The 12,570-nt window shown below is 40.1% G+C and overlaps 1 protein-coding gene across 16 annotated transcripts in view; it reads right to left on the bottom strand.

Moving 5' to 3' along the window:
* ttn.2 (titin, tandem duplicate 2) overlaps nt 1-12,570 on the bottom strand; it is a 373,025-nt gene that overhangs the window by 103,811 nt on the left and 256,644 nt on the right. For all 16 annotated transcript variants that reach the window (XM_067987638.1, XM_067987650.1, XM_067987647.1 and 13 more), the window contains 19 exons: nt 12,430-12,554; nt 12,075-12,341; nt 11,668-11,955; nt 11,259-11,558; nt 10,855-11,157; nt 10,576-10,763; nt 9,391-9,505; nt 8,992-9,276; nt 7,958-8,109; nt 6,447-6,594; nt 5,360-5,537; nt 5,152-5,273; nt 4,343-4,630; nt 3,949-4,245; nt 3,652-3,838; nt 1,198-1,313; nt 649-948; nt 237-536; nt 28-133 (listed from right to left, as the gene is read on the bottom strand). In XM_067987638.1, the coding sequence (XP_067843739.1) occupies nt 28-133; nt 237-536; nt 649-948; nt 1,198-1,313; nt 3,652-3,838; nt 3,949-4,245; nt 4,343-4,630; nt 5,152-5,273; nt 5,360-5,537; nt 6,447-6,594; nt 7,958-8,109; nt 8,992-9,276; nt 9,391-9,505; nt 10,576-10,763; nt 10,855-11,157; nt 11,259-11,558; nt 11,668-11,955; nt 12,075-12,341; nt 12,430-12,554 (4,065 nt within the window). The remainder of the gene's footprint in view (nt 1-27; nt 134-236; nt 537-648; nt 949-1,197; nt 1,314-3,651; nt 3,839-3,948; nt 4,246-4,342; nt 4,631-5,151; nt 5,274-5,359; nt 5,538-6,446; nt 6,595-7,957; nt 8,110-8,991; nt 9,277-9,390; nt 9,506-10,575; nt 10,764-10,854; nt 11,158-11,258; nt 11,559-11,667; nt 11,956-12,074; nt 12,342-12,429; nt 12,555-12,570) is intronic.

Raw genomic sequence — 12,570 nt, forward strand, 5'->3', positions numbered from 1 at the left:
ACTAAATAAAAAAAGGACTAAAATGACCTCTGTATTGGTCTTCCACCATCATTTTTGGGAGCCTCCCATTTCAGTTCAACGTGTCTCTTGGTTACATCAACAACTGTAAGAGCATAAGGTGGTCCAGGAGTTGCTGGAGAGAAATCAAAATATATATGTGAGATAAAAAGAATCTAAAGCAGCAAATAATTATACACTAGGACTAGAGACATAACACTATCCACATAACAACTTACTGAAGGTATCTTTAGCAAGTACTGAGTCTTCCAGTTCACAGTATTCACTCTGTCCAACAGCATTTTCTGCAGCAACTCGGAATACATACAGTGAACCTTCTGAAAGAGGTGTAACTGTGGACTTGATGTCTTTTATTGTAGTGTCAACAACCTGCCAACCCTTTCGTCTTACATCTCTTTTTTCCACAATATAGTTTGTTATTGGAGAGCCACCATCCTTTTCAGGTGCTGTCCATTTAAGATCAGCAGCATTCTTTGTGATATTGACAACCTCAAGCCAACGTGGAGGTGAAGGAGGATCTGTGGGAAGACAGCAATTCTCATATTTAAAAATATATGCCTTTTGACAATGATTGTGATTATTTAAAGTTGCTAAGTAATATATGTAGTGCATAAGTTGGGTGTAACTTACTCAATCTCTCCTTGCACAGCACAGGATCGCTGGGTTCACTTGGTTCACTTTCACCAACTTTATTAACAGCTTTAATACGGAATGAGTATTCTTGTTTTTCCATAAGCCCTTTCAGGAAGTATTCAGTCATAGGAACACCTTCAGCTACTCTAACCCAGTCCTCTGTTCCACTCTTCAGTAACTCAACAACATAAGACTCAATCTTTGCCCCTCCGTCATGTTCTGGTTTATTCCAATTTAAGAAAGCTGAAGTCTTCATGACATCTTTAACATTAGGCTTTCCAGGAGGCCACGGTGGGTCTATAAATGAATTTACATTAGAAATATGGGTCAATTGTTAGGTAAACACAACATGGTCAATTCTGCGAGGCCTTGCAGCACCGTCGGCGCCTTGCACACAGCTAGAAGATATTGGAAAATTTCAGGTGTGAGTTTCTGATATTTGCTTGCTGCATGTGAGGTCTTACTGGTGGAGCGGGGCCTAACAAAATTTACCCTAATGTATAAACTGTTATCAAATTACATTTGGTAAGACAACTGTACTCATACCGATAGGATCCTTCACCAGGATTGGGTCTGTTTCTTTGCTAGGTTGGCCAGTACCAGCTAGATTCTCTGCCAGAACACGGAACTTGTACTTCTTCTTCGGAGTAAGTCCTTTCACTCTGTTGGTTGCAAAACACATGTGTGCAACATGTTAATTTATAGGCAATCAATCTATCGAATTTTTTGAGTCTGTCATGACCATAATGACAGGATCATTTTGTACTTGCTGATTGTTTAACTGTTTGTAGCTATCAGACCAATTACATTCTACCACTGTCAAAAGAAATTCTTATCAGTCATATTCGACCTAAGTTTTTCTTTTTCTTCTGCATTAACAAAACTAACCAACCAGAAGTCACAATTCACAAATTCAACCACTAATCAAAAAATCACATTTCACACAAACAACCAAAATAACCAAATATACATTAACAAGAAAAAAAATTGTGATTCCATGCCCTCTTCAGGCACCAAGACAGTTTCCTATTCTTCCTCGGCCAGATCTCTGGCTTACTCCATTCCTCGGTCCAGACCCTGCTCCCTAATTGCTCTCCATAGCTCGAGCCAACAACTCCTGTTCTTAGCTCCAGTATCTGTACCCCGTTCCAGGTTACTTCACCTTCATATCAGCTAATGGGGGGGCTAGAGGCAGGAGGCGTTTATCTGCAGACCCTGACCCTTATCAAAAGAATACAGGTTGAAGTCCTCATACTGCAAAATTACATCATTTCTACTTTTTAATTTTATATGTGTAGGTCCTCAAAGCAGTGATAATATTTAAAAAACATTATTATGGTGGCAATTTTTGAGGGGATTCACTCTATATTTATATTGGGGAGGGCCTCAAACACCACCACCATCTTCACCTCCTGTGCTACATTTCATCATCACCATCCACCTTGCACTTCTCCACTGGCTCTGGCTTCCTCGCTTGCTCCTGGCTCCTGGAAAGCCCCCACTCTTTCTCAGTTATTTCCTCTGCTAACTCCAGCTCCAGGTAACCCTAATAACTCTGTCCAACCCCATTTTCCCACCTACCCTCTCCAGCCCAGCCTCCCTGCTTGCTCCTTCCCTGTGCAGGCAGATCCTTGCCTCTCTCCTTTGTCATTCCTGGCCCTGTCTGCTAAGGAGTGGGATAGTCGTATTGATATAATTGCTTTATTATGTTAAAGGTGCTATATAAATGCAAGTTGTTGTTATTGTTTATTTTTTTCAGGGAGGTAATAAAAGGAGCTTAGTGGGGTAAATTTTTGTCTTCACCACACGCACGTTAATCTGGTGGATTGGTTTGCCTGCCATTTGTAGAATTAAAATTGGGCGGGTTCTATAATGACTTGGGCAATCTGCTGTGCCAGACTGCTGCCCATGCGGTGAAGATGAAAATTTCCCCCAGTGTTCCTTAAAGTGGGCGATCAAACAATTGATGTGGGAGGAAGTCCATGACACAATAATTATACATTCACCCTGAATGGAGCAGACTTGATGCTCCAAATAATCTTTTCTCATTCCAGATTTTATTAAGTTGTTAAAGAGCGAGAGAGAGAGAGAGAGAGAAAGTGAAGTATTTAAAGACTGTGTGTGAGGCATACAAAGAGAGTGGGAAATATACAGGGGATATAAAAGACAGGGGGAACGTGAGATTTATAGAAAAAGAGAGAACATGAGTCAGGGTCAAACAGATGTAACGTGGCGGAAACCGGGCTGGGGGGCAGTTAAAATGTGGGCAGTCACTTACCCCCTCCGATCCCGTTGTCTTCCTGACATGTCCTGATGTTAACTTCCTCTTTTGAGCCCGGGGCAGCACATCCGCAGGAAGGATTAGGGTCCTTCTTAAAAATGCAGTCTGACTGCAATATTAGTTGGAGGTTTGAGCGGCGAAGCCGTGCCAGACCTGCCGGGAGGTGGATCGTGGGTAAGAATGATCAGGAGGAGCTCCCTTGCTCCTCCCCCCGTCCTTCTCCCAGTTGCATCCAGAACCCCACTCACCACTTATTGGGTCCTGGCTATGGCCTCATGCTGCCGAATTACTGCACCCGCCCGCTGGCCAGCTAGTGGATCTGGCCAGGTGACTGGGAAAATTTATGGTAATGAGGTCCGGCTGTTAAGATTGGCTGGGCCTCCACTTCCCCGGACTCCCCGGGTGTGTCGCTCACTTCAGGGCTCACACGCACCGTACCTGCACCCCCCCCCCCCCCACCCCCCTTTAAAATAGGGGCTATAGGTACATAAATGAAAGTGTATCAGAGTGGAGAGAGAGAGAGAGAAAGAGCTTAGAGTATGAAACAAGCAAAAGACCATTACAGGAAGAGAGCGTTTTTTAAAAGTTTTTCCCATAAGGAATGCCATGGAAGATCTAGTTATAAACAAATCATGATTAAGGATGTCAGAGTTATCATGACTTCAATTCTGAGCTTTTCAAAATGTGGTTAATTCATAAATTAGCATTGTTATAAATACCTAAAACTTGTGTCTTTGACAGGTAACTTGTTGCATCTAATCCATTTATCAGTGTCTGGATCAAATCTTTCAATAAAATATCCAATGATTGGGCTGCCACCATCTTCATCAGGTTCATACCATGTCAAAGTCAGTGAATCCTTAGCAATATCTGAACCTTGTAGACGTGTTGGAGGACCAGGTGGATCTAATGTACAAACATATGTCCATGGGTTTTAAAAATCTAACTGGCATATTGTGCACAAATTATGCAATAAATCTTAAAATTATAATATACAAAATCATATTTTTGCTTACCAAAAGCATATTTAGCTATAATTGGAGTATGCTGAGATGGCTCTCCAACACCATACATGTTCTCAGCACTAACTCTGAAAGTATATTCTTTCAGTGGTGTAAGATTTATTGCCTTGAATTTGGTTTCTTTGATAGTAGATGAGAGTTTGTTCCATATTTGACTACTTCCAGCCATACATTCCACAATATAATTTGTAACACGTGAGCCACCATCATCTCTAGGAGGATTCCATGTCAAGAGGCAGGTTTCATTTGTAATATCAGTGATATCAAAGGCAGCCGGTGGACCAGGTTTGTCTGTAAACAAAGGAAATGGTCAGTACTCGTTTGAGAAAATTTATTTGTCTCAAGATTATAAAAAAGTCTATCAATAGCATTTTAACATTTTAAATACCTAGAATATTGACTTCAACAACAGCAGTGGCATGACCACAGGTGTTTACTGCTTCAATAATGTAGATGCCACTGTCACTCCTTGTGGTATCTAAGATTGTCACTGTGGAATGATCAGGTTTTGTGTCAATAGTTAGTCTATTGTCAGGCTTCAGAATGTGTTCAGCTTTTGTCCAAGTAATTCTAGGATCAGGTTTGCCAGAGATAAAAGCTGGGAGCTCAACCTTTGTTCCAGCCTTCACAGTAATACCAGCAAGCAGTTTAACATCAAGACGAATCTCTGGAGCCTCTGTTGTAAACAAAGAAAACATGTTATTAATTCAGTCCAAAAAATTATGTATTTTAAAAGGAAATTCTAGGGTAAATTCAGTAAAGCCATGCTCCCATTGTGGAGCCTCACTTGACGGAGCGTCGATTGGAGAATCAGGTATGCAGGACTGCGCGCCTGATTTGTGGCCTATCCAATTTCCCAGCCATTAATATGAATTCATTGGGAAATTAGGAGCTCCAGTAAGGCCCTGTGCTAGTTGCATTGCCTCACTAAATTTATCATTATATCTCAGCTTTAATATTATTAATTTCAGTAAGTTACTGAGTAACACAGTCAACTATTCTTCTTCATATAATATATTCTATTTTCTTCCTGAGTAATTGAACTTGCCACAGTGACAATGTTTAACACAATGTGAATATTTGTGAGATAAATCTATCTGCATTTATCAATAGGTTTGGAATGTATTAATAAATCTTGGGCATAGTAAAATGATGAGTTTTGCAAAAATACTTTTATATTAGTTAGTAACAATGTACCTTTTGGGTCCACTGCTTGTATATCATCTGTGGGTTTACTTGGTCTGCTGGCACCTTGTCTGTTCAAAGCTTTGACACGGTATGAATACCATTCCCCTTCTGTGAGGTCAGTCACTTTCATCCTATTTAACATAATAACCAGTTTTAGAATTTATTTTGTATTATTTAAAACATAGTAAACATTAGAAAATTAGATATATAAACTTACTTCAATTCAATAACTGGCTCTCCACATGCCTCCCACTTTTCAGCACCGCGTTGACATTTTTCTACTAAATATCCTTTAATTCTTGTGCCTCCATCATATTTTGGTGGTTCCCATGTAAGGAAGATTCCTTTGGCAGATGGATTCCTCCATCTGACATTTTCTGGTGGATCTGGAACAGCTGTAAAGTACAGAATTACAAATTAAAATCTTCAGTTTAAAAGTATCAAAAGAACTAATTAAATATACTTAAGACTAATTTTCATCTTCAGGTCTAAGTCAGTTTATAACTGGTGCTAATATGGCCCAAAGGGTCAAATGCAGACAGCTTTCAATTCTCTGAATAATAATTTACTGAAATTTATAGGGATAGAAATGATTAATAGGGTGAGTCACAATTGGGGAGGTAAAGACCAGGATTCTTCTTGCAGTGTCAGTGTTCTGGTGGAGCATGACTTCCATGATCACCACCAAAACCCCGATCCAAGACAGGGTTCATCCCGTATGCATGGCAGGCCCACGGCGAGATTTCCACTGCAACACAGATGGAGCATCCCAGACACTAAAATTAGCTCCATTCCCTTCTCTTTCCATCTACTTTTGGAAACAGTTTCTGTTCATAGGGATATACTTTTGAAACTACAAAGAAGGATTCCCAATATGCAAGATACAAACATCCAACAGATCTAATGTTATTTATAGATTTGTTGGCTGTGCAAATACATTGAAACATAATAATATGAAGTATCCTAACTTTTCAATGATTAAACAGGATAGCGAGAATACATTAAGGGAGTGGTTTAGGAAACATTTTCAGCTTAAATTACTTAATAACCCTTAGAACTGATCTATGAAACTGTTTGCTAAATCATTCTAGGCAAGATCTTGGCTCGCAATGCTATTTTGTTTCCTTATTCATTTACCATTATGATAAATTTTAGCATGTGAACAGAAGAACGCTATGAAACATATTTAAAGGGGAACAGTGTTGCATACATTTAAAGAGAAACAAAGTAGATCTATTTGGTTTTATTTACAAAGGAAGTATCATAAGATTCAATACAAAGGATTAGCAAAGCTAAATACTTACTTGCTGGTGCAGATACATTAACAGGTTCATCAATATATGCAGGATCGCCTGGGCCACATTTGTTGCAGGCTGAAATTTTAAACAGGTAGTCTCTTCCTTGGAAGAGGTCAGGGACGGTAAATTCTAAGTCTTGCACTCCCTCAATAACCTAGAAAGCACAGAATGTAACAATGCCTCAGCGTTAATAAGCGACATCATCCGAAAACATGTCAGATTCCACGTGTACGTTGATGACATCCAGCTCTAACTCACAACCACCTCCCTCTACCCCTCCACTGTCTCTCATTTGTCACATTGCTTGTCCAAAATGATGAGCAAAAATCACCAACTAAATATTGGGAAGACCGACGTCTTTGGTCTCCACAACAAATTCCGTTCCCTAGCCACCGACTCCATCCCTTTCCGTGGCCACTGTCTGAGGCTGAACCAGACCGGTCACAACCTTGGCGTCCTATTTGTCCCTGAGATGAGCTTTTGACCACATATCTGCTCCATCACCAAGACTGCCTACTTCCACCTCGGTAACATCACCCATCTTTGCCCCTGCCTCAGCTCATCTGCTGCTGAAACCCTCATCCATGCCTTTGTTACCTCCAGACTGGACTATTGCAATGCGCCCCTGGCTGGCCTCCCATCTTCCACCCTCTATAAACTTGAGCTCATCCAAAACTCTGCTGCCCGTATCCTAATTCACACCAACTCCTGTTTTCCCATCACCCCTGTGCTTGCTGACCTACATTGGCTCCTGGTCTAGGAACGCCCTGATTTTAAAATTCTCATCCTTGTTTTCAAATCCCTCCATGGCCTCGCCGCTCCCTGTCTCTGTAACCTCCTCTAGCTCTACAAACCTTCTGAGATCTCTGCGTTCCTCCAATTTTTGCCTCTTGCGCATCCCCGATCAGCCTCCAGCTGCCTAGGCCCTAAGCTCTGGAATTCCCTCTCTAAACCCCACTGCCTCTCTCTCTTCCTTTAAAACGCTCCTTAAAACCTACCTCTATGACCCTCATCTGTCCTAATATCTCCTGATGTGGCTCGGTGTGAAATTTTGTTTGATAACACTCCTCTGAAGCGCCTTGGGACGTTTTACTATGTTAAGGGCGCCATATAAATGCAAGTTGTTGTTGTTGAAAGACAACATAAAGATTTAACAATAAAACAGAAAATTTTGGGTAAGAATTCTAATAAAAATGCTTAAATCTACACTGAAGACTTACTATGCAGAAAGGCACTGACATGGAATTGAGCTCAATATTTAGTTGTATATGGTTGACATTACAATAATGGAGCTACTACTGACATCTGAATAGCTTTATGCTTGTTTGTTTCCTTCAGTATCTCAGTATATGAGCTGATAACTTACTAAACTATTTGTCCAGGTGGGCAGCAATTTCTTTGTATCTAGCCTTAATGAGTAACTTTAATGAACACAGGTGACAATTCTGAGCCACTAGTTTGATAATTGTGGGTATATATCAAATGTAAATTTGAGATTAGTATGGTTTATGACTTACTTTGACCCAAGTCTTGCGGTTAACTTCACGCTTTTCAATAAGATATCCAGTCAATGGACTTCCACCATCATTATCTGGTAGCTCCCACATCAAATGTACTGTACTTCTACTGATTTCTGACACTTTAAGATCTTTTGGTGCACTTGGGCGTGCTGAGAAGTTAAAACAAGAAAGAATTAAATATTTAATCATTTTGTTGTTTTACGCACATGCCATAAACTGTTCCTTGCTATTAACTCCTTCCACCTCCCCAGTCATTCACTCAGGGTGTGCAAAGCCATGGTGTCTCATTTGACCTAGAGCTGAGCTTCAAACTGCTTTCCATCCTTACGTTACCATCCACAACATCACATACCTCCATGCCTATCTTACCACTGCTGATACCCTTAGCTATATTGTTGTTAGCTCCAGACTCACTCTCTCCATTATCCTCTTTTTGTCAGTATGCCATCCCTCACTCTCTATAAACTACAACTTGTTAAAAACTCAGCCACTCATATCCTGTCCTGCACTCAATTCCGCTTGCTCATCATCCACATCCTCACTGACCGACACTGATTCCCTAACACACTGAATTTAAAATCACAATCCCCTTTTTCAAATTCCTCCATAGCTTTGCACATTCTAACTCTGCAACATCTTCCAGGCTTATATCCCTTTCCCCGTTGTTCAGTCCTCTGACTCTGGCCTTTTGTATCTCCCCTTTTGGTTAGTCCACCATTGCTTACAGCACCTTCAGGTGACCCTACTCTCTAGAATTCCTTTCCTAAATTTCTTTAACACTCTGCTTTTTCCTCCATCTTTAAAAACCTTTGCAAAACCCATCCTTTCAATTAAGTTTTCAGTTACTTCTCCTAACTTCCATGTTGAAGGCTTTGCACGTGCTTCTATAATGTATTTATTTTCTCGCTCTCTCTGTAAAGTATTTGGGATGTTTTCATTGTTAAAGGTGCTACATAAATGCAAGCTGTTGTAGAATCATTTTAAAAAGATTAAATAAAAATGTTGTTTTCTGAAAATATTCAGATACTTACCAATTACATTCACGTTGATTTCTCCTGTAACAGATGACAGATCGTTTTCCAGTGTCAGTTTATATATTCCCTTATCAGGACGTTCACTGGGAGAAATGATTAGTTGCGTATATGCAGCAGTTGTTGCCATCTTCACACGATCATTGCTTTCAAGAGGTTTTTCATCAACAGCCCATTTTGCCGTAGGTATAGGGTAGCCAGTGATAGGAATACGAATCTTAAGCGGCTCTGGAACAATGACCTCAAGGCCATCTTTGAACGCTCTCAAATCAAGAGAAGGAATCACTAAAAGAGAAAGTGTAATCAGACTTAAAAGGTTATGCAAATGGTCACAGTTAAAAAAAAAACTCAGTTTCACAGCCTTTGATAGATTTTTGTTCAGAAAAGAACATCCATTACCATGAGGATCATCAGCTGTTAGTGGGCCAAGAGCATCAGCTGGATCTGATACACCTGCTGCATTTTCAGCAGATACCCTATAATAATATTTCACTCCTTGTTTCAGACCAGTAACCTGTAGTGACAAAAAATAAAAGTATATGAGAATATTTTTAAAAATAACAATAATACTCTTAGCACATTTTTCCCAGTCAGCAGCAAGTATGAGGTCACAAATGTTACAGACTCAAAACAATATCTATCCATTAGCACTCACCTTAAAAACCTATGCTTGACTCCTCTATCCTCTCAAACTATTGCTCCCTCTCCACACTCCCATCCTCTCTGAGATCCTCGAAAGTCATCAATATCCAACTCTGTGCCCACTTCTCCAACCCTTTCTATAACCCTTTCTTCGCCAGTTCCCTGAGGTCCACCCTAGATAAACTTCAACTCATTCAAAATTCTGTGACCTACATCCTGTCCAGCACGCAGGTCTGAAAACTCACCATTCCTACCTTCGCAGAACTCCTGTTCCTAAACAAATTGATTCAAAATCCTATCATCATCTTCAAATACCTCCTTGATCCTACTCCTCCTATCTCTGGGAACCTGCTACTCCTACCTGATCTGGCCTACATGTGACTCCAGTCCCACACTATATGGTTGACTCTTAATGCCCTCACAGCAACCAGGGATAGGCAAAAAATACTGCTCAACAGTGCTGCCCAAATCCCAAGAACAAATTTTTAAAAAACTCTCCATGTGACCCATCAAGATGGACAACAAAGCAAATGCTCTCTAACATGCCCTAAGTCAGTACCTACACACAATCAAGTAAAGAAAAAGTGTGCCTCATTTCTCACCACCCGTGTGACCTATCAGTCAGTCCAACTGTTACAGCTGCCACGTGCCTTACTGACCCACCCGCAAATAGCTGCACGTGAAGCTGTGAATGAACTGAAAAGTTGATCAACACCCTCCACTTGAAGCTCTACTTCACAAATGTCACTGAGCACACCAGAGGTCCATGTAGGACAACTGCCAGGGGACCAGTGTTGATCATCAGGTGACGATGGGTCTGTAACTTGATGATGGATTGAAGGTGAATTGCACCCCTAAAATTACCATTGGGAGAGCAGTTGCCTCCAGCTCTTACTAAATCAGCGCTGATATGTTTAAAAAATAAATAAATTTAATAATAACCTTGAATGTTGTTTCAGGAATAAGTCTTATATTACAAGGAATCCATTTATCCGTGCCTTCTTCACATCGTTCAATAATGTAGCCCTCTACTGGACTTCCTCCGTCCTTAAGAGGAGGTTCCCAATTCAGCTGCACAGATTCTTTGGTCTGCTTTGAATAGGCAAATTCAATGGGCGGGCTTGGTTTGACTAAAAAAGGAGAAATTAATTAATGAATGTACAAAATTAAAAATCTAAAAACATTTACTACAAATACATATATTTCTGATTAGATACTAACATATTGGATCCATAATCTTCACGGGATGTGAAGCTGCACTGGGTTTTCCTACACCAGCTTTGTTTTCTGCTCTGACACGGAATATATATTCTCTGTTTTCCACTACATCGTTCAGCTGAGCAGAGAGTTCATCTGCTCCAGTAATCATAGCGGCTTCCCATTTGACAGAGGTTCTGTCACGTAACTCAACAACGTAGTTAGTGATTTCTGCTCCACCATCATATTCTGGTGGTTCCCATGTAATGGTGGCACCAAATTTGTTCACATCTTTCACTTGGACGTTCAGTGGTGCATCAGGTACATCTGACAGAAAAGGCAATAAAATGATTATTTTGTGATATTGACAATAGAAATTATTTGGAATTAATAATTGAAACTAGTGATGAATATTATTTGATACTTACTAAACTTATTCTTAGCTTCAACAGGTGTATCAGTTTCCACAGGTTCACCTGTACCTACTCTGTTTCTTGCACTGACACGGAATAGATACTCTATTCCTCTTTGAAGACCGGTCACTGTAAATTCAGTATTGTCGGCACGATCAGTAGCTAAGGTCCAAGTTTTGCGCTTTACATCACGCCTTTCTACAACATACCCAAGGATTTTGCTACCACCATCACTATTAGGCTCATCCCAAGCAAGACTGACTTCACCATCGTAAGTTTCCAAAATATTCAAATTCTGGATTGGGCCAGGCACATCTGTAAATTGACAGAAATGAAATTGTTTTAGGAAATGCAGTTTAGAAGATATTTTAAGAACAGTTTACATACCCAGCTACAGAACATACGTGTAACAAAGACTGCTTACCGATAACGTTCAAATTTATATATGCTTCACCCTTTCCATGTTTATTCTGAATCACAATCTTGTATCTTCCCCTGTCAGTTCTCTTTGGATCAGAAAGTCTATAACAGGTGATTTCTGCAGTTGTGTCAATGTTCCGTTTGGGCAGGCTGACATATTCAGAAGTAGAACTGTCTTCCTTGAACCATTCAGCTTCACCACGAGGATAAGCATCATATGGAAGTGTCATTGTGAATGGCTTTCCAGCATCAGTTACAAGGTTCAGATCAGTCATCTTGATTGTTGGTACCGCTACAGTGAGAAGATTCACAAGTCAGGAATATATCAAATCTTCAGAGGCATTTCATTGTAAATAGTAACAGGAAATTTAACATTTCTCATCAATATTTATAAAACTCAAATGAACTTACCTGCAAGTTCCAGTTTCGCTCTTGCATCTTTATCCTTGGCAATGAACCTATATTCACCCTGATCACGTGGCTTGATGTTACAGACCTGCAATCGGTGGACCTTTCCTTCACTCATCATTTGATGTTTATCACCCTGAACAATTATCATATTATTTCTGAGCCACTTGACTTCAACTTTATCTTTGTTCAATTCAGCTTCAAAAATAACATCAGATTCTGGGGCTTCAAAAATATCTTGTGGAGGTCTGATGATCTCAACTGGGATTTCTGAAAGGAGAAAAGTAATAATTAGCCCTGTGTTTCCTGAATTTTCAAAACTGTTGTGGTGTACTTGTTTTTCTAAATCAGTACTTGCCTTCAACAAACAGTCTTGCCCTTGAACGCCTGTCTTCCACACCACAGGAATATTCACATTCATCATCTGGTCTACATTCCCTTATATAAAGTCTGTGAAAACTACCATCTTTTTCAAACTGATACCTGGCAAACGTAATAA

This window comes from Heptranchias perlo, chromosome 7 (genome assembly GCF_035084215.1).
Source record: "Heptranchias perlo isolate sHepPer1 chromosome 7, sHepPer1.hap1, whole genome shotgun sequence".
Lineage (NCBI taxonomy): Eukaryota > Metazoa > Chordata > Chondrichthyes > Hexanchiformes > Hexanchidae > Heptranchias > Heptranchias perlo.